The 20,361-nt window shown below is 39.0% G+C and overlaps 4 protein-coding genes across 9 annotated transcripts in view; 1 reads left to right on the top strand and 3 right to left on the bottom strand.

The window, feature by feature from the left end:
• Positions 1-37: 37 nt before the first annotated feature.
• Positions 38-839, bottom strand: LOC132196249 (uncharacterized). Its single transcript, XM_059618764.1, has 5 exons — positions 763-839; positions 647-704; positions 566-588; positions 401-509; positions 38-351 (listed from the first exon to the last, which is right to left on the bottom strand). The coding sequence occupies exons 2-5, from the start codon at positions 684-686 to the stop codon at positions 143-145; spliced, it is 381 nt and encodes a 126-aa protein (XP_059474747.1). The 5' UTR covers positions 687-704; positions 763-839; the 3' UTR covers positions 38-142.
• Positions 840-4,893: 4,054 nt separating this feature from the next.
• LOC132196165 (uncharacterized) lies at positions 4,894-6,282 on the bottom strand. The gene is made up of 4 exons (XM_059618630.1): positions 5,513-6,282; positions 5,306-5,405; positions 5,151-5,252; positions 4,894-5,100 (listed from the first exon to the last, which is right to left on the bottom strand). Exons 1-4 carry the CDS (start codon positions 6,280-6,282, stop codon positions 4,894-4,896), a joined length of 1,179 nt encoding a protein of 392 aa, XP_059474613.1.
• A 3,023-nt stretch (positions 6,283-9,305) lies between these two features.
• LOC132196045 (uncharacterized) lies at positions 9,306-10,057 on the top strand. The gene is made up of 3 exons (XM_059618429.1): positions 9,306-9,415; positions 9,476-9,534; positions 9,582-10,057. The coding sequence occupies exons 1-3, from the start codon at positions 9,379-9,381 to the stop codon at positions 9,855-9,857; spliced, it is 372 nt and encodes a 123-aa protein (XP_059474412.1). The 5' UTR covers positions 9,306-9,378; the 3' UTR covers positions 9,858-10,057.
• A 52-nt stretch (positions 10,058-10,109) lies between these two features.
• LOC132196032 (protein madd-4) overlaps positions 10,110-20,361 on the bottom strand; it is a 72,439-nt gene continuing 62,187 nt past the window's right edge. The window contains exons 4-22 of one of the 6 annotated variants that reach the window (XM_059618402.1): positions 20,184-20,348; positions 19,423-19,665; positions 18,778-18,922; positions 17,853-18,181; positions 17,617-17,791; positions 17,142-17,244; positions 16,746-16,937; positions 16,374-16,609; positions 15,876-16,216; positions 15,400-15,698; positions 15,213-15,340; positions 14,963-15,151; positions 14,621-14,772; positions 14,243-14,407; positions 13,766-13,907; positions 12,904-13,173; positions 12,318-12,466; positions 11,940-12,087; positions 10,110-11,482 (exon numbers count right to left, since the gene is read on the bottom strand). In XM_059618402.1, the coding sequence (XP_059474385.1) occupies positions 11,367-11,482; positions 11,940-12,087; positions 12,318-12,466; positions 12,904-13,173; positions 13,766-13,907; positions 14,243-14,407; positions 14,621-14,772; positions 14,963-15,151; positions 15,213-15,340; positions 15,400-15,698; positions 15,876-16,216; positions 16,374-16,609; positions 16,746-16,937; positions 17,142-17,244; positions 17,617-17,791; positions 17,853-18,181; positions 18,778-18,922; positions 19,423-19,665; positions 20,184-20,348 (3,687 nt within the window). In that variant the 3' untranslated portion in view covers positions 10,110-11,366. The remainder of the gene's footprint in view (positions 11,483-11,939; positions 12,088-12,317; positions 12,467-12,903; positions 13,174-13,765; positions 13,908-14,242; positions 14,408-14,620; positions 14,773-14,962; positions 15,152-15,212; positions 15,341-15,399; positions 15,699-15,875; positions 16,217-16,373; positions 16,610-16,745; positions 16,938-17,141; positions 17,245-17,616; positions 17,792-17,852; positions 18,182-18,777; positions 18,923-19,422; positions 19,666-20,183; positions 20,349-20,361) is intronic. The other 5 variants (XM_059618403.1, XM_059618407.1, XM_059618404.1 and 2 more) reach the window with 5 other exon arrangements.

The following is a 20,361-nucleotide window of genomic DNA, read 5'->3' as shown; positions in this document are numbered from 1 at the left end:
TAGTAGGATTAAAATTTTAAACAAACAGAAATTTCTGGTTGAAATAGTGCTTATTTTATTTAATTATTACATGACTGGTTAAGATTGGTATCATCAGCATTGCCAGGTCGTGAATGTCAGGGTGAATTGAAAAGACTTGTTCTTATTCGCCGCCTCCCATGCCGGGCAAACCAGAGGGCATGCCTGCGGGCAGCTCGGGCATTCCGGAGGGCATGCCGGCGGGCAATTCAGGCATTCCGGAGGGCATGCCAGCGGGCAGCTCGGGCATCCCTGAGGGCATGGCTCCCAACAAACCGAACATGCCGCCGCCTCCGGAGGAACCTTCCTCGTTTTCAGCGCCGCCTCCGCTGCCTGAAAACCAATTTAATTTGATTTTTTTTAATTTTTCCATTCAACTCACCGCCAGCCTGCACTTGTTCCATGATGCCCTGGAATTGGCTCACGAAGTTGCTCACGTCGGGCATGCCGCCGGGAGATGAACCGCCTTCGGCTCCTTCTTCACGGGCAAACTTGAAAAAATACTTTTAAATTTGGAGTTTGGGGAAATATTGGATATTATTCTTACCTTGGATGCAAAAGTGATGTTGGCTGTGAATTTTAAATCAATTTTAAATTATAAATTAATTATATTTCGAATTATACTTACCAAGGCAGCACAAGGCGATGACGGCGACGAGCTTGTTCATGTTTGATTTTTGGGTTTTCTGAGGGAAAAGTTTTTAGAATAAAACTTATTTTGCTGCAAATGCCGAGATAGCTCACCTGACTGTTTGCAGAGACAAGTTGATTTGTGCTCTACCGTACTCGGCCGTCGGCTTTTATACAATTCATTTTCAAACTTATCAACGTGAATTGCGTGCGGAAAGTGTCATTATCGGCGAAAACCGTGTCACGTTCGTTTCCTTCACCCTCAGAGCGAGCATTTATTTTTCGCTAATCTACAAAGACAGCATTGACGCCTTAGAGAAAAGCAGGAAAAAGATATCAACCGCGGAGAAGACTTGACGTGCGCTTTATTAATGACTTTGACTGACGTATCAAAGTGTGTTGGGGCTGATTTTATTTTCCAAGTTTATCTAGGAGTGCAATAAAAATTCCTGTGTGTCACGGACGGCGCGAGCATCAAACCCATTTTCGCACCTCGTCATTAGCCGCGGTGAGAACCAGAGAAATCAAAGCGCAGGTGAATATCCTCACAATCGGCCACAAGCAATTTTCTCGTTCCCACAATAGAGTTTTTCGCTTTCATATTTGCACTTCGGTATGCAAATTCAGCACGCACTCTGCCGCTGGGAAAAACAAGAAGCTATTCTCCTATTCTAGAGCTTTTAAAAAGCCGACGTTTACAATTCAGCAATAAACTTGCTTTTGATTTTCTCTCTAGGCGCTCTTTTACAAATAAATAAAGCATATCTGCCTAATGGAATTTGAACAGCGCTTGTTATATCAGATAATGACTTCATTTGCATCAAAGTAACAAAAGAAAATAAATCAGCGCCAGTTTCTTGTGGCCGGGTGCGAAACTCTTCAAGTTTTGAGTAACGGCGAAATAATTCATTTCAAAATGAGAGGAAATAATTTAATTTTCCGGTTTTTTTTCATACAGGGGATTTGATCTTTGAAAGTGAAGAGGTTAATTACAGCCCCCTGCTGGAAGATAAGTTTGTGGTAAAATTATTTTTGCTTCGTCATGCGCCAAATAAAAGTGGCATTTATATTATTTAACATAAGAATCAATAATTTAGTTTTTCTGTTGATTATTAATAATTATTCTTTCATTGATACGGTGCTCTTCACTTCAGTTGCACCAGAATAACAAAAGAAGTGAAAACTGCGCCGATAACTGTGGTGAAAAACTCGAGTCCGAGTGCGAAAAAGGGGCCGCCGCGGGCGACGAAGGTTCTTTTTGCGTCGGCGCTGATCAAATTAAAACAAGATGCGTACTGCGGGTCGTTCCATGGCCCGGAAGAAACAGCGTCTATTAATTTATCTGCCTAAAAATAATTTAATAAATATAAGTGATTTTTTTTTCTTTAATAATTACTGCATCCATAAGCATTTGTCCACTGTTGCAATAGGTCAGTAATTGAACGGCCGATGTAAGGCATGAAAGCGACATCCCAATAATAACAATTCCAGATGGAAACTTACAATTTAGGGTTAATTTTAGGTTTAGTCATTTTATTTTATTTTTACCTGTGCTGCTGTAAATGTTAAGAAACACATTGAGACGACTGAGCAGCAGACCAGGCTTATTATTGGAAACTGATACAAATTGTTGACGCTCTGCTGAAATCTGATAAATAAGTAATTAAATTAAGCAAAAGTTTCAGTCAAAATCAGACCTCTTTATTTTATTGAAAATATTAACCCAACCGTTCAAATCCGTCTGGTCCTGCTTGGATTGCAGGAAAATTTTATTTTGAAAACGAATCTTCTTGAATTTTTTTGTTAGCATCTCCAGGTTATTGACTATATTCAAATAAAAAATGAAGGTCAAGCAGTCAACAGCCACGTTTTTAATCGGCAGAAAAACGTTTAAAGCTCCGTTTAAGCCAACAGCGACGAATTGCAAGGCAGTCCATTTTTCAATCCTAAAAAGCGCAGTCACCGTTGCGTCCTCTGCACTCATAGTGCCGTTTTGTATTTTTTGGGATATAATCTTTGACGCCCTCGTTGCGGAGAATAAAAACCAAATCATCACGATCTGATTTGCTAGAAAAAGCCCAGTAATTTGGAAAATGAACAATCGCCGAATTCGAATGCAGATTCTATCGTGGTTTTCTTTTGTTATTTTTGCGATTTCGTCAAACTTCTTGAAAAGATCCATCAGGTCTCCTCGCCTTGAAATCAAGTAAACGGTTTTGGATAGTGACAAGAAGTACAAAGATATGAGCATCGCCGAGGGGCCAATTTGCACGATGCCAATCTCGTCTCCCAAAGTGGTGCTTTGCGCGAACGTCACCAAAAATAGAATTGCCAAAGCGTACGAGTGCGTCAAAACCTCCCATTTGGTTGGACCGCGCGACGACTCGTTGATGGCTTCAGGAACCCAAAATCCAAATGCGTGGACCGCTCTGAAGATTATTCTCAGTTGAGGATTGTGCCGGATGCTTTCAGGCATCTTTCTTCTGTCAATTTAAAGGCGAAAATGAAGTTGCGTATTGATTTTCGGTGGACTATCAATACACTAATTTGACACGATGGGTTTAATATTAATCAATAACAAATGTCATGAACAGTCTTTGGATTTGATTTTTTTGACAGTTAATCAATATACACAGAAATATCTAAATATCTTGGGTAAAAGTGTTCAATGAAATGACCTGCTTTTCAGGATATTATTATTTTTTTTATATTGTTTTTATAAGTTTCTCCCCACAAGACTTTTTAAATTATTTTATCTGATATAAAACAATGAAATAAGTGAAAATAGTACCAATCATGGAGACAAAGAATTCCAAATTAAGAGTAAAAAAGGGACCTCCGCGGGACTCAAAAGTTCTTCTAATGTCGTCATTGATAATTTTTATGTACGAAGCGTATTGCGGATCTTTCCAAGGACCAGTTGAAATTGTACTCGTCAAATCGTTTGCCTATTTTTAAATAACGTAATTAATTAAATTGTTTTATTCTCAATAAAACTCACCGCGTCAATTAAATTTTGGCCAATCAGGCAGAAGATAAAGGCAGGGCCGATGAGCATAAAAGATGATGCTGCCACAAGAAAAACAGCGCTCGGGTACTAAAAAAGTTTTCAATTGGACACAATTAACTCGGATAATTTTTCATCTCTCACCTTTGCTGCTGCAAAAGCAAGAAAACAATTTGCTACAAAACAGGCCCCAATTAATACCATGATCTGCACCGCTAAAAAGCTTTGAACTTCTCTTTGTAATCTGTTAATGCATTTAATTAATTCAATATTTAACAAAACAAAAATTCAAATCAGACTTGCCTTTTAACAGAATTAAGCATTGCACTCCAAAAATCAAACATGTCTTTTAGTTTAAGAGAAGATCGCTGCATATTTTGATCCAGATTAAGTATTTTAAATAAAGCATTTAGATGTTTCAACTCCTCAACAATGACAAAGTTGAAAAGAAGCGTAAGGCTGTCAACCGCTGCGTTTTTTATGTGAGATGCAAAAGAAAATAAACTATGCAAGGCGCCGACGTAGCGTTCAACAATGCCCCAATTTGAGGAAGTTAACTGATTTTCGATTTCCGATTGATTGCCTGCGTTTGAAGTAAACTGAGTAACATAATAAAACGATGCAGTCCCCAAAATGATTAAGATAAACATAGCAGTGATGTAAAAAACAAATATCTTCTTCACTCGAACGCAAGAATGTTCAGCAATGTGATTCTGATGATTTTTTAAATTTAGAAACTCCATCATTTGGTCCAGATGGTTAAAAATTTCTGCAAATTTTTCCCTTCGCCAGATCAAGTAGCTCGTTTTCGTCCAGGTAACAAAGTAAAAAGTGGTCGTTACTATAATTTGCGCTAATTTAATTATATACTGTGCTCCTTCGCCACTCTTTTGTGATACAAGAACCGTGATTATCGATACGAAAATTATCGCCGTGGCACTGTGCGTGAAAAGCTCCCACTTTGAGATGCTACACTTTTCTCCACGTGTTTCTGGGACACGATAGCCCAAAATGTACAAAGTTCGAAATATTATCTTCAAATTTTGGTTCTGCCTCACGCTCTTCATTGTCGTCAACCAACTTCTATTATGTACAAATTTCTTTTGCGGTCTTCAAAATAAATTAATCAATGTGAAAGCATTTTCATTTCCAAATCAATTCATTTTTATTGATCTCATATATTTATTTTATTGATATTTTGGTTCATTTGAATAAGTACATAAAATTCATTGCAACATTTATTCTTTAATTTGCACCAAAACTACGAAATAAGTGAAAACGACTCCAATAATGGAGGCGAAAAACTCGAGATTTACGTTGAAAAAGGGACCGCCGCGCACCGTGAAGCTCCTTTGCAAATCCAACGCGACCAAATAATTGAGACCTTCTGCCAAGCGGAGATTGCAACGTGGCCCGGTGCATATTGTGTCCGTCAATCTTTCGGCCTAGAATTCATCATGAAAATTCCAATATTTGATTGTAAATGACAAATTACCGCATCTCGTACGCTTTGGCCACTCTTGCAAAACGCGAAAATTTGAATTATAAACAAAACGGCGACCAATGCCATTGCTGTTGCAAGCAGGGACGACGGAAACTAAAATTAAAAATTAAATTTTAAATGGCGTTTGTTATAGAAAAAATAATTACCTTAGCAGCGGTAAAAGTTATTATGCACAACAAAAACATTACACATCCCACATATATGATGCAGTAAGGACCAAAAAATTTGTTAACCTCAACGTGAATTCTGCAAAATTTAATTTTTTTTAGTAGTTTCAATAAAAAGAGAGCTGAAAAAGTCACTTTTACTGAAAATAAAAGATTCAATTAGTTGTTAAGAATTCAATTTTTCACCTTTTTACTTTATTGAACATTCGAACCCAGTTGTCGAAATAATCGCAGTCTGATTCTTTGCCGCAGTTGAAGCAAAATTTCTTTTTCTCATTGAAAGAGCAGGGTTGGTTGTAGATTCTGTTGAGCAACTTCAGCTGCTGGACGACAAAATAGTGACATTGGATCATCAGCGTGTCCATCAGAAGCATTTTCGTGGGCATGATCAAAGTCAAAATGCAATGCAGGCCGAAACCGACGTTTTCCAGGAGTGTCCAGTTCTTGGCTTTGAATCCCGCGACGACTTGGTCCTCCTTGAATTCCGTCGGCAGGAAGCTGAAAAAGTAAAAGGCGACCAAGGTGGCGACGTAGACGGCCGTGCCGAGTGAAATGAGGCCGAGCACCGTTTTCCGAACGTTGCCGCAGATAAAATCGACGACGACTTTCTGGTGTTGGGCGAAGGGCGCGAACGCAATCGCGTCGTCCATCGCGTCCATCAACGCGAGCAGTTTGCTTTTTCCGAGCCAAATGTACACCGTCTTGGCCATCATGAGCAAGTACATCAGAGAGACAACGATCGGCACGCTCAGCTCCAAAACTCTGCTTAAATCGCGCACGGCGCCGAGCACAATGGACATGACGCTGAAGAAGGCGAACGCCGTGTACGCCAAAGTGAACGTTTCCCACGGCGTCGGAACTCTTCTCCTCGATTGCCTCTCCGGAATCCAAAGACCCATCAAGTGGGTCCACCGGAAGATGAATTTCAGTTGCGAGTTCAAACAAAGCGGCTGCATTTTCCCAAAAGGACTGATTCTTCCACTTGACCCTTTTTAACCCCTTTTGTGAGAAATACAATAAAACGCGTAAATAATATAATATGAAAGGCAATATTTGGCCACGAAATTCGCTTCAAATGACTATTTATTGATTTCCGTGCTTTTCAATGGAAGAAAATTGTACTATTTCCTATTCACGAGAGCACTGACAGGCAATTTACTGGAAAGGAAACTTGGTATTTGAATTATTTTTTAAATTAGTGTTTGTGTAAATTACGCTTGCTATTTCGTTTTGTTGCAATAAACTATAGGAATAAATTAAAGCCTGCTTTGTGGTGATTTGTAATAAGCCATAAAAGAAAGATTGATATTAATGCAATTGAGCTTTTTTCAGCGATAATTAATAAATTAAAAAAGTAATTAATTTTGTTTGATGTAATTTCTTCATAATTTTTTCTTAATTCTAAGTAATAGTAATTGTAATAAGAAAAGCTCATTCAAACTAGAATAAGAATGAGCTTTGAATTGTCAAATTAATTTACTTTCAGCTTTTTTTAACTCAATAATATTAATTCAATAAAACATTAAAAAACTCAATAAAATGACTGAAATAAAATAAAATAAATAAAATGTTAAAATATTTTAAAACTAATTTTTAAATACAATAAAATTACCGATAAATTTATTCTTTTATCTGAACAAGCACAACAAAATATGTGAAAACTGCGCCAATCATTGAGGCGAAAAACTCCAAATTGAGGTTGAAAAAGGGACCGCCGCGCACTATGAAGCTCCTCTGCAAATCCACAGCGATCAAATGCAAACTCTCGGCCAGCGCGTGGTCTTGCCACGGCCCCGTGCAAACCGTGTCCGTCAATTTATCAGCCTAAAACGCAATTCAATAATAATTTGGCCAAAATTTAAGTGCCCAACTCACAGCTCCTTTCACGTTCTGCCCACTTTTGCAGCAAGAAAAAACTTGCATTACAAGAACCACGGCAATCATTGAATAGGACGCGATGAAAGACGCTGATATTTCCTAGAAATTTAAGTTTAAAAACTAATTTATGGTGTAATTAGTTCTGATCCGTACTTTTGCTGCTGTAAATGCAACAAAGCACAACGTCGTCATCGCACATGACACCAAAATTATGCAGTAAACGCCAAACATGTTGTTGACTTCGCTCTGTAACCTATTAAAAAGTTACAATTTTAAATAAACGGATCGATTTCAGGTGCTTTTGCATTTCTATTCTCTTTTGTAATTTTGAGGTTTCAAATGCAGAAAATTGGTCTATTGAGGCTCAAAAAGTGTTTTTTTCCTTCTTAAAATTTGCGTTTCTTTTATACCATTTTCAAATTACTTTTTTCACCTCACATAAAAGATTAACGAACCACAAATATTTCATTTAGAATTATAAAGAGGAAAGTCTATGAAATACAAGACTTGAAAAAGTTTAAGTGAAAAATAGAAAGGTAAACAATTAAAAGAAGACAAATTTTATCAGATATATCTTAAAAAATCCAATTCTCCTTCGTATTAAGCATATATATTAATTTATACCTTTTGACCTTATTGAAGGAAACAACCCAGTCGTCGAAGTTGTTGCTATTGAACTGAGAGGTGTTCAAAAAGATCTTCTTGTCGTTGCCTTTGAATTGTGGAAAGTGGTTGAAGGCGGTGTGCGGGTGGCGGAAAAGTCGGTTCAGCAGGTGCAGCTGCTGGACGACGAAGTAATGACACAAAATCATCAAGGCGTCCATCAGCAGGTTGCGCACTTGCAGGACGAAGGTCAGGACGAAGTGGGTCAGCAGAGCGGTCAGGACGCACGCGTGACAAATTTTTTGCCAAAGGTCGGCGTCGCCCGAAAGGATTGTTTGGACGGCGAATCCGATCTCGCGGTGCCAGGCGCGGCGCTCAGGGTGCGCGAACGAGAAGGAGAGAAAGGTGGAGAGCATGACGGCCATGAAGGTCACCGAGAAGCAAATCAGGTACAGGGTGGTTTTGCGCACGTTGGCGCACACAAAGTCGACGACCTGTTTCTGGTGGGGGGCGAACGGCGGGAACGAGACGATTTGGTCCATCGCGCGGAACAGGTCGAGGATTTGGGCCTTCCTGAGCCAAAGGTACGCCGACTTGGCCAGGACGACGGTGTAGAGCAGGAAGATGACGATGGACGGACTGAGGCTGACCACCCTGCGGAAGTCGCGCACGTCCTGCAGCAAAAAGTACATGCTGCAGCCAAAGGCGGCCACGGTCACGGCCAACGAAACGGCCTCCGTCGCGCGCGGCCACTTCTGCTTTTTGGCCGCGGCCGCGTTTTCCGGGATCCACAGGCCGCTCAGGTTGCTCCAGCGAAATAAGAATGCCAACGACGGATGCGCCCGCACGCCCTGCATTTTTCAAATAAATTGTGAGGTTTGCTTTAATAGAAAGAGGCGGCCAATGTCATTTCATTAGACACGCAAATCAATATATGCGTTACTTACGAATATCAATGTTTGTCTTTCTCCAATTGTGTTTGTTCTTTATCGATCCACATTTTGATAAATATTGCACTCAAGTTTTCTCTATAAAATTGCTGGTATTATTTGAGCCGAAAAAATTGCAAGATAAATATTATAAAAAATTAGTTACAATTAATTGTTTTTTATAATTTTCAAACATAAAATCAGACTTTTTTAAATAATTTGAAGAATTTTTCAATAATACAAATTTTTATATCAATTATATTTTGGGATACATTTAGGAGCATTAAATTTATTACTGTCAAGAAAGTGAAAAATTTACTAAAATATCGGAAAAATGCTTAAGAAATTTATTTTGTTCTCTCTTTTTTATTAATTAATAATAAATTCCTTGTAAAAATGATCAGCAAAATTCTAAGGAATATTTCCTATCACATCACGGAAAGAGGCAGTTATAAAAATAAAAAGAATACGATCAAAGGGATAATGTGCAGCTGTCTGATGCAGATAAAGGCGATTTGCAGGTTGACGTCCTGCCCAAGGCAACGATAAAAATGCAAAAAACCTTCCTGTTTGCGTGCAATAAATAAGCTCGCACGCTGACTGGGGCTCAGTCTTGCTTAAAATAGAGTGACACTCGCAAAAATGAGGCTTCACTCAATCCCATTCCTGTTATTTTTGGGTGAGCTTTAAAAAAATTACAGTATGAATTTCCAAACAAGAATATTTCTTTTGTGTGCAGTATTTTCAACGGAAGCCCTGCCGTTTTTGCCAATGATCGTCAAAGAACTCGCGAAAAGAGTAAGTAAAATCGTCTTTTAAAATTTAATTCTAATAATTATTGAAAGGAGGCGCCCGTCCAATCAGTCGAAAGCGGCGTCATCCCTCCGATGAATGACAATCCAAGAGCGGAAGGTGGAATCGTCCCTGGCATGCCATCCATGCCAGGTTTCGGGGGCGGCGAAAGCGGCGGCGGCTCCGGGAGCGGCATGATGTTCAACCAGCCGATGGCGATGATGGGCGGCTTCACCATGCTGATGATGCCGGCCCAAGACGCAATGGCCATGGCCCAGAATTTCCAACAGTTCGCCTCCAGCATGTCTCAAATGCCCATTATTGGCTGAGATTCGGTCAAAATTTACTTTTTATAATTTTATAAATAACGTATTAATTGGAATAGGTCACAAAATTACTTTATGGTTAAATTTTTTGTAAGAATTCCAAAAATTTCTTTGTTTTTGTGAAACAATATAAATTTTTATTAAATTTTGAAATGGAAATTTGGTTTTAATAATGTAAATTTTAATAAAACTACAATTTTGAAGAGATGACAAGGTTGTTTTTGTTCAAAATAAAAAGCAGTTTAGAAATCTTGTTGATTTAACATGGATGGTATTTAATTTTTTGATAAAATCATAATCATTTTATATATTTTATTGTACATTAATAATACATTTGGGTTAGAAATCGTGTGTGTTGCGTGGTCGCAAGCGCAACTTTACAGCTAAACTAAATCCATACTGAACGGCTGAGGTATTTATAATAGAGAGGAACGAAATGAATGTAAAGAAAAACTCTTCAAATCATATCGCTCCCCGCTCTGGGTTTTTCAGTGGAATTATAATTATCGTTCTCATTAAACATAAACGTACGGCAGTCTTATTGATAGTAACTATACATCCAGCACAAGCAAATTAAAACACAAAAATATTTCTACAGAAATTATTCCGAGATATGTCAGCGAGGATGACATTTTGCAAAGAACTCGTCAAAAAGCACAGCTCTCCACTACATTTGCAATCATCAACTGGATTTAAATTCAAAAAAAGTGACGCTAAATTTTGAGATTTTGGTTGGGGGCGGCAATAGCGGTGAGATTTCGGAGCAGTATAAATAAAAAAATCAGTCTCACAATCCATATTATAAATGCGCAGAAACTAAATCAAGCTGGTTAATAAATGCAAGAATTTGGAGAAAAAAATACCAGTAGTTGTGCGGAGTGGAAAAGAAGAATCTTACAACAGGTTGGCAAGTTTTTCAATTGAAATGTTCATTGGCAATCGAAGAACTAAAGTAAAAATTTTTTTAATACAGTTCACACCATTAATTTTATGAAATTTTTACACTTTTATCACAATTTTCTGAGGAATGATTTAAATGTCCCTGATTTGATATTACATTAAAATTACTTTTTATTTTCGGGGGAAAGAAACGATTTGCCAACCATATTTATTTAAAATAAACTTTTTCCGTTTTAGACCATAAACTTTTGCCATGCATTTTAGTACGGTACGTAATCATAATATTTGGAATGGCTAAAACAGCAATATACAATCATTTTAAGAATATTTAACAGCTTTGTTGAACGTGTCTGAATCAATTTTTTATCGTTCGTATAATATAATAACCTTCCTTCTTAATTTAATCATATATATATTTTTTTTTAATTCATGCAGCCCGCACAGTTCACTCCTCCTTTTTTTCACTTTTGGCAGTTCAAGTTGTGTGTCGTTGTGCAAACAAAACTGTCGAAACACTTTTCACTCTGTCCGCTGTTGCTTTCGCTCTAGAGAGGAACTATGGGTTGAATAAGTGTTCTCGCCTCCCTTCCGAAGGGCGATCCGTCCGCGATTTCACCCCATTCCTCCGCGACACGTTTGGCAACACTGATACTGGTACCTGTACACCCTGCACAGGTTCATCATCTTTACCCTCCGACAATGAGTAATCTGATCCCTGCAGTCAGCAACTGCAACAATTGCAACCGAAACTTGGAATTAAAATCAATTTCTTTTGAGCGTTCATTTGATAGGAATTTTAAATACACACGAATTAAAGTTTACAACATTAAAATTTATGCAGATGAGCTAGAGCTACTCAACAGTTGATACCTTTTTTTTTTTTTTTTTTTGAAGACGAATTAAAATTGTTATCTGAAAGTTCAAAAATTACATAAATAAATATCGCATAAATTTAAAAATAAAAAATAATAAATTTCGTTCACTTTTAATTTATTTTTCATCTATAAAATATTATTAATAATAATAAAAATAATACTAACTTTTAATAAAAAGTAAAATAAAGTAGTTCTGTAATATTGTTGGTTTTTTTATAGATAAAGCAAAATACATTAAATTTGTAATTTAAATACATCGTAGTTTGAAATTAATATAAGCATAGAAATGGTTAAAAAGACGAGGCCTTACGTGTTCTGCAGGGAGGGCCTTTGCACATTTTCATGACGGACGGCCTCGGCTGGTCGCGGCAAGCATTGCCGGCCGGTTTTTTGGTTCCGTACCAAACACACTGGAGGATTCGGTACTTGGTGCCGTGAGTGTCGCATGCTGCTGTACACTGTGTGGTGCAGGTGGAAAATAAAAAGTGTGTGTCAACATGCAGGCAATCAGAGTGCAGAACAATTTTGATTCATAAACGAGAGGTGCAATATATTCTAAAAAGTCGCCTTAACTTCCAAAAGGGGTTTTCGTTCGTCTACACGGAAATCGAATCAACTACTGAAGAATCAATTCAGAGAGGGTGAAATTTAAGAAAAAACTGAGTGAAAAAGGGAAAATTGTACTCACGTCAGACCACTCGCCGACCTTCCACGTGCCCTTGCACTTGACGTTGTAACACTCTTGCCTGGCGCTCGGCTTGTCCTTCTCGTCGCACAACGGACTTTCGGTGATGGTGCCGTTCGGGAACTGGCAATTCACCTCGCGCCTCTGCATGGCTGCAAATTTTTTTGTTTGAAAAACAAAACTTGTGCAAATCGAGATATTTTTTCAGAAGATTTTGAGCTTTAAAAGTTGGATGTTGCCTAAATCAATCGGTAAAAAACGTAAAAAATTGCTTTTCAAGGGGTGAAGGTGAAAAATCTATGAACTTAATTCAAAATTGGCTATTAAAAATGAAAAAACAGAATGAACCTTCTGGGATTTTGCAGTTTCCAAAAACAGTGTTTTTTTTTGCAAAATAGCTCTGACAACAAATCAAATTTTACATTTTGCATCATAATCGTCAATTTCAACCAAATATTGTATGATTTGGGCTTTTTGGGCTCATTTGACATTTTAATCCAAGAAAGGAAAACACTTCCGTGACATTCTTTTCTTTTCATTTGACATTCTCCAAGGTAAAAAAAATAATCACTGCGGGTGTGATTTTTACCTGTGTTCCAAGTGAAGCAGCGCGAGTGGTCGCACTCTGTCCACGGCCCAGCCGCCCACTTGGGACACTCGGTGGAGCCGCAGTCCTGGATGGCGGCCGGCGACTCCAAGCCCGCGTCGAAGCACAAGTTGCCCTCGACCGGCTGCGTGTTGTTTTGCAGACGCACCATGCAAATCACCTCGCGCGCCTGGATGCCGCCGCTGCCGCACGGCTGCGAACACGCCGACCACTGACGCGTCACCCACTCAAACTTCAGGTTTTCCTTCGATCCTTTCACACGAATACAATTAAAATCTTGACGTTTTATGCAAAAAATTTGAAAACATTGATAAATATTGTAAGAAAATGATGATCATAGAGAAAAAATGTTTAAATCAGCTTTTATTTTTAAGATAAATTATAATTCTATAATACTAAAAGAATTAAAAGTTAATAATGAAAAAAAGCACAATTTTCCATATTCTAGACAATACTAGAAACAGAAATATAATTAAAGCGCTATATTTGGATTATTTTTCAAATATCTTGACAAAATAAAATACATTTTTTATGTAAAATGATGTTCTTTTTTAGGAAATTTAAAGTAACTTCTTTAAAATAATAATGAAATTATATTTTTTCATAATATTTTTGAACAATAATTTTGTTAATTAAAATTTTGTTATAGCTATGGCATGGCGATGGCATGGCTATGACTCGCGCGACTCGCTTTTTTTGACCAGAAAATGTTCAAAATGGTCACGTTTTGATTAATAAAAGACTATCTGATGTGAAAATTTAAAAAAGAAAAAAAAACAACTTAAAAAGAAAGCTGTATACTGTAAAAATTTATGAGATTTTACTATATGTTCAGTTTGTGTACCTTTGCCCAAAATGACCACAGGTCCAGGGGTGGCTTCGTCCTCACTGCTGCTGGAGTCGTCGACCTTGGGCAGCATTCCGAAGGGCGAGTCTACCATGCGGAGGCCGCGCGAGTTGCTGAAGGGCTGAAACGGCCACAAGTTCTGTGCCTTGCGTTAAAGTGAATTTTGATGGGTCGGCAAGGCGCGCGCGCGTGCAAAATTAAAAATAAATCAACAAGCTACAGCGCCTCAGTTAAAATAAAATTTAAATTGGTGATATTAAAACAATCTTTAAACTTAAAAATTTGAAACAATATTTTGCAACACAGAAGCAAAATTTCGGGCAAAACGCATTCAAACGAAATAAGACTTGAGAAAAGTGAGAAAAGTGAAGGAAACATGCAACTGTTGTGGACAAAATTAATATTTTTTCAGTTTTTATTGAATTGTATGAAAACGAACAAGGCCTGCAGGTGGAGAAGCTTTGTGAGGCTCACCTGGAGGTTAGCGAGAAGCTGCTGAAAGTGGGGCATGGGGCGCGAGGACGATGACGCCGCCGAAGGGGGTTGTTGTTCTTCGAGGGGCGGGGGTGGCGTCGGCACCCCCACGTCCCTCGATTCAGGAGTCGACGGTTTATTAGCAAAGCGCGAACCGTCGTTTTCCTGACAGCATGAGTGGACAGAGAGAAAAAAGAAAGATCAGCACACGCACTCAGCAGAAGCTCAATCAGACAGAAAAAGCCACACGATTTATTTTCCGGTTAATCTCGTCTCAATCAAAACAGAGATGAAAGCTGTTTGAAAATTGAAACAACCAAAACATACTTTCTTTCGATTAGAAATACTGCCACCTGAAAATTTTCCTTTTTCTCTCACCTCGTTGTTCTCCTTGTTCTTGTTTTTCCTGCCCTTTTGCCAGGGTGGTTTTGTGGTTTTCGCCTGCAAGGGTGGCCCTCCCAGCTCGTGGCTGAGATCTTCAAGATTGTTGAATGGCTGAGGCGCCCTCGCCTCTCCCAAGTTCATTGACCCTAAAATTAAATTAAATACACAAAAATTTTCAATCAAATCGATTTTTTTGTATAGAAAAACTCAAGCAATTTCCTGCTATTTTCAACACAAAAATAAATTAATCCCATCAAGAAATTTCTATTTCTTTAAATGAAATCGATTTTAAATAAAAATGTCATTAAATAATTTAAATGAAAATAATCTGCTTACCGTAGCCGGCGTCAGCGCTGCTATCATGGCCTGTACTAAAGCCAAAAGGATCCAAGTTGTTGGCGGTTTGTCTTGAGGAACCACCTACAGGTGAGCCAGGAGGACCGATTTTGTCAATCTCCTCGGAGGTCGGAAAGTGTCCAGGACGAGGCTTCACCGTCAAAGTTATATCCGCAAAAGATCTTCCGGCTGAAGAATTATTAATTTAAACAATTCACAATTGTCTAGCAAATAAGAAAAAAAGTCCTACCCATGCAAGTGTAAATTCCACTGTCGCTGTAAACCACGTCTTGAACCCTGAGGGCGCCCTTTTTAGAAATGGAGTACTTTTTTGAGTTCCTGATTGACTTTTGGTCCTTTTTCCAGAAAATCTTCGTCCTGTGATTATGGAAAAATTACTATATATTTTCTCATCTTTTCAATTAATGTCTCCTCACCTGTTGTACTTCTTGACGGGACACTTGATTTTGACCTGTGTGCCCCAGAAAACGGCAGCCTGGCCACCAATTTTCAGGGTCACTTTTTTCTTGGGCGTCTGCTGAATGTAGGTCTGGTTGGTCGAGGCAATGGTGGGCGAGTCGCCTGGGTCACAGGGCTTTGCGTTGCACGCCTTGCTCTCGGCCGGCTTGTTCGGTGGACACATGGACGGCGGCCGGCCCTGGATGTGTCCTTGCGCCATCATCTGCATGCACTCCACCTTCCTTGTTTTCATTCCTCCACTGCACGCTCTTGAACACTAATTACAAATTGATTAAAATATCGATTAAAAAGTGATTAAATTTGACTCTCATTGAGAATTTAATTTTATATTAAAAAGTTAAAAATGATTAAGAAGCTTTATTTTAAATTATTTCAATTCTGTTTCAGTCTCTTTTAAAAACTAATTTCATTTTCCAAACAAATTTTGTATTACTTTTGACCACTCTCCAGAATGCCATTTGACAGGACAATCGAGGACGTTGCAGTACTGCCTGTCCGGAGGCGGTGGCTGCGGACACATGGAGTTGGGCACCACAACCGTGTTTCCACCTCCCCTGGCCACCTCGTGGATGCAGGTGACGTCACGCAGCTGGATTCCAATTCCGCAGGGTTTGCTGCACTCCTGGAAGTCGGAATAGTTCCACCGAGGGGGGCAGGGCACGTCGTTGCAGGTCCGGGTCAGCAGGACGGGCCGCGTTTCAATCGGGCACAGGTACGGACTGACAGACTGGCCATCGGACTCCCTCACGCAACTCACAATCAGCTCTTGGACTCCTAAAATGTGAATTGAATTTTTACTTATAAAAAAAAAGGAGTGGTTAATTTACAATTTTAGAATTGCATTTAATTGTAAACGCTTACAAAGTGGACTTTCTGAAGTCAAAATTTACTTTCCAATTATTATTATTATTTTATTATTTTTGTTTTTTACCTCCAAGACAAGAAGCGCTGCAGTAAGTGTAGCCCTGTTCCTGCCAAGAGTAAGTTTCCTTGCCCGATTTGCCAGGTGGTCTCGGAGCGACCCTGATGCTGCCCTCCCGAGACGAAGTCTGGGGTTGCGCGTCGTGGTAGAAATTGCAGTAGGGACCGATGCAGGACTGCTCGTCAGGCATCGGTTGCTCTTTGACCGCAATCATGGTGGGGTCGCTGACGCTCAACTCTTCCTTCCTGATTTTCATGTTTTGAGATTAAATTTGACGCAGAATCAATTTTCGGTGTAAAAAAATCATGCAAAAACCAAGCGAAAAGCAAAAATGCAAAAGAAAAGGAGAAAACTTTCGGACGCTTCGGATTGGGACCTCACCTAGAAAAGCTACTGATGCACTTTGGCATATAGCAACGCTCAAGAGTGGATGGTTTAGGGCCGTGACATTTGAAGTCAGGCAGCTTTGCGATAGTTCGAGAAAACTCAAGGAAGATCTTGCAGTTGACCTCGCGCTGCCTCCAGCCGTCGCCGCACGAGACATTGCAAGGCCCCCAGTCTTCGGTTATGAAGCTGCGCATGAGACACACAAGACAGGCAAAGATTGAAACAGAGCGGGCCAGTAGAAAAAAAAATCACAAATTCAGATCACACGCACAGAATGAAAAGTCAAAGTCACACACGAAAATAATTCAGTCCTATTGACTGAATGTGAAAGAAAAGCACAATCGCTTTATTTTTATTCTGTCAAATATATTGAATAAAAATTATTCTTACGTTGCCTGTGACGGAATGATTTGTTCTCCGATCAACCTTTGAGGCTGCAGGGGCGGCAGGTGCTCAATTAAATGCTGCGAATGCTCCTTCAGGTAGTGAACATCTGTAAATTTAAGTCAATATTTTGAAATGATCTGAGAAAAATTCAAAGAATAATCATTAAAAAAAAGTTAAAATTTGCAAGCCTCAAAATTAAAAACTTTTTTTAAGTTTTAATTAGAAATTAAATTAACAATAATCATGTTTATTTTAATACAGAATTTAATAAACATTTAATTTGAAACAAACTTTTAATTTTATTTTTCCAAAAAAATTAATTTCTTAACAATATTTTATCCATGTTTTTTTTTTACTTTTTTTAATACAAAAAGCCTTTAAAAAAAAATTAACAATCTTTTATTTTATCACTTATAATACACCAACTTCAACTAATATTTAAACAAAAAGTGCAATATTATAATGAATGAATTCCCACCTTCAGACAATTCCTCCTCAGCCTCGGACTTGTCCTTGGGACACTCGATTCCGGTTCTGCAGGGCTGGGTGTTGAGCGGTTTCCTGTCCGGCTCACATTTGGCGCTCGCGTCGCCCCTGGCGTCCCTGCAGAGAACCCTCCTGGTCTGGATGCCCTCGCCGCAAGACACCGAGCACTGCAAAAACCCATGTTAATAATTTTCCAACTTTGATTAATTTGCTTCCGATCGAACTCACCCCCGACCACTCGCCAGAGTCCCACTCGGGACAGTCGGCGGTGTTGCACTGCTCCTGGTAGCGCGTTTTGTGGCCGTGGCAAAAGTGGTCGGCCACCTTCGTGAGCGACCCGTTGCCCTCCTCGGCGCAGAAGATGGGCCGGTAGCGCGTGCCCCCGCCACAGGTCACCGAGCACGGCCCCCACTCGCCCACCACGTACTTGGGCGGACACCTGCGCGGGTTGCAAACCACCTGGCTCGGTTCTGGCTTTTGACTGGCGTTGCACAGCGCGTCCTCCTCCTCTGCCTTGCTTATTCGGTTTTTGCAAACTGGCTTTGTCATTCGGACGCCTGCAATTTTTATTAATTAATCAGTTTATTCAAGTATAATATTAATTATTGCAATTATTGACTAAAATAACTGATAAATTATAACAAATATAATTTCTTTACTTTTTTTACGTGATTTAAGAAAAATGAGCGCAATATTTGAGATAGACCATTGTTTGTAAAGTTAGTCTAAACGTTAAATTAACTCTTTTAGCTTGTTGAATGTACTTGAAATCCCACGGGGATTTGAAAATACTAATTAAATTAATAAAAAACGGATTTTTCTCGCATTTGAAGCCTAATAAATTTTGAGCTACTGTGACAATTTTATAAGTAAAAATAAACATTTCTTCTAATTTAGGATATTCAGGACATTAAAAATAGATAAACTGGGCTTTTTTTTTAAATAAAGAAGGATTTTAGATTAATTGATTATTACAAATGTGACTTAAATGCAAATTTTTGGTGTTCGTCTAAATTGGCATAAGAAATTTAAATCAAGGGGACTTAAAAAATTCCCTGAGCATTTAACGATAACTTGAAACCACACTCGTATTCCACTCAAAAGAGCAAGGGTAAATTTTCGCCAAGTTTTGCACTCGTGGAAAGTACTTTACCTCCGCCGCAAGTGGCCGAGCAGGCCGTGGTTCCGGCGTCCTCCCATTTGTAAAGGGGCTTGGCGCAGGAGCTTCCGTTGCCGCCGCACACCCCGCATTCATCAACGTGCAGGGTTGATCCAATTTTTAGGTCGCAACCGACCCGCTGCAAAAAACAAAATTCGTGAAATCACTTCAATTTTTCATTCAGGCAAGAGCAGAGTTTGCACAAAAACATCCAAAACCGTGGCATTAGTTTGCATTTGAGCAAGAAAAACAACGGTTGTTGCTTGTATAGAAAAAAAACCGGCGGTTATGATGATAAACGAGGCAATCTGCAGGACAGAAAAAGTGGGCTGCACTTTATTTCACTTTTAGAAAATAAACACCGATTTGTATATTACAAAACTAGACTTTTTAAATTTTTTTATAAAGATAATTTATTGTGCATTATTGAAGTTTTATTTTCAATATTATTATTGACTGAAATAGTTTTCGGCTCCTTTTACTTGACAATTTTAAAATTATTTTTAAATAAATAAAAATAATTTATTCAAAATATATTAAAAATAATTTATTTATTTGAAATTAAATATAAATTTAATTTAAAGATTTTAATAAAAGAAAAAAATAATAAAAATGTGTGTGTTGAATGAGTTTTTGTACCTGGCACTTGCCACTGATGCACATGTCGAGGCTGCCATGTCTGCAGCGGGTGCCGTCCTGCACCTTGGGCGCGAGTTGGACGACGAGGGTGCTGCGGCCGTCGGCGCTCCTGGTCTTGCAGGTGAGCGCGCACGGCTCGTACTCGTCGTGGCTGGCGCTCCATTTGTAAAGGTGGCCCTCGTACGGGATGTCGTTGTAAGCCGCGCATTGTTGCTCTCTGAAGTCGCCATTGTCTGAGCACGGCTGCGGCGGAATTAAAAATTCAAATGCGGGAGGATGAAAAAGAAACTCCTTCAAATACCACACAAGGGCTTTTCAGCGGCGTGCATTAAAAGCTGCAGAGAGAGAGGAAAAAAAGCTATTTTTGCTCTCAAGCGTTTCCCTTTTGCACTCCGCCGGACCCAAACACGCACAAAACACAAATTAGTGTTTGTCTTTACTCAAATTGCGCACCAAAAGTTGTGATATAAATTTTTTTTTAAATTGATCGATATTTACAGCAAACATAGAAAGTATCTGAGGAAGTTTTGTTGGTCAAAAACAGTTTTTATTAATTATATTATTTAAAGTAATTAAAAAAAGAACACGATAAACTAAATAGTAAATCAATAAATGTGATTTCCCACAAAGATTTTCTTTTCTTTAGAAAATGGCAGTGTTTGAATAAAATATAAAAACTTATTAGAAATTTATTTTAAAACTCCTTCCGTTTCTTTGAAAATATTTGTTATTTTTTCACTGATGAATAAATTTGTACTGACCTGCATGTTGCAAATCCTGTAGCGGACCGGTTCACCCCTGCAGCCCGGGGGTGCGGTGCACCTGCGGAGTTGGTAGGAGGCGCCGCCGTCGCAGGTCCGCGAGCAAGTGCTCCACTCGGACCACGCGGCCCATCCGGGACGCGCGTTGTGCCTTTTGTGGCCCGGCTGCAAGCAAAAA

The sequence above is a fragment of the Neocloeon triangulifer genome, unplaced genomic scaffold (assembly GCF_031216515.1).
Source record: "Neocloeon triangulifer isolate White Clay Creek 2 clone unplaced genomic scaffold, ASM3121651v1 ptg000011l, whole genome shotgun sequence".
Lineage (NCBI taxonomy): Eukaryota > Metazoa > Arthropoda > Insecta > Ephemeroptera > Baetidae > Neocloeon > Neocloeon triangulifer.
The sequence above is the reverse complement of the archived record's forward strand: the minus strand, read 5'-3'. Positions and strand labels throughout refer to the sequence as shown.

Excerpts from the sequence above, each read along its gene's own strand:
- LOC132196249 (XM_059618764.1), bottom strand. The coding sequence starts at position 686 with ATGAACAAGCTCGTCGCCGTCATCGCCTTGTGCTGCCTTG. Across the intron at positions 589-646 it reads CATCGCCTTGTGCTGCCTTG|CCAACATCACTTTTGCATCC; the intron begins GTAAGTATAATT and ends TAAAATTCACAG. Across the intron at positions 510-565 it reads ACATCACTTTTGCATCCAAG|TTTGCCCGTGAAGAAGGAGC; the intron begins GTAAGAATAATA and ends TATTTTTTCAAG.
- LOC132196165 (XM_059618630.1), bottom strand. The coding sequence starts at position 6,282 with ATGCAGCCGCTTTGTTTGAACTCGCAACTGAAATTCATCTTCCGGTGG. Across the intron at positions 5,406-5,512 it reads ATGTTCAATAAAGTAAAAAG|AATTCACGTTGAGGTTAACA; the intron begins GTGAAAAATTGA and ends TAAATTTTGCAG. Across the intron at positions 5,101-5,150 it reads GCCAAAGCGTACGAGATGCG|GCCGAAAGATTGACGGACAC; the intron begins GTAATTTGTCAT and ends GATGAATTCTAG.
- LOC132196045 (XM_059618429.1), top strand. The coding sequence starts at position 9,379 with ATGAGGCTTCACTCAATCCCATTCCTGTTATTTTTGG. Across the intron at positions 9,416-9,475 it reads CCCATTCCTGTTATTTTTGG|TATTTTCAACGGAAGCCCTG; the intron begins GTGAGCTTTAAA and ends TTTTGTGTGCAG. Across the intron at positions 9,535-9,581 it reads TCAAAGAACTCGCGAAAAGA|GAGGCGCCCGTCCAATCAGT; the intron begins GTAAGTAAAATC and ends AATTATTGAAAG.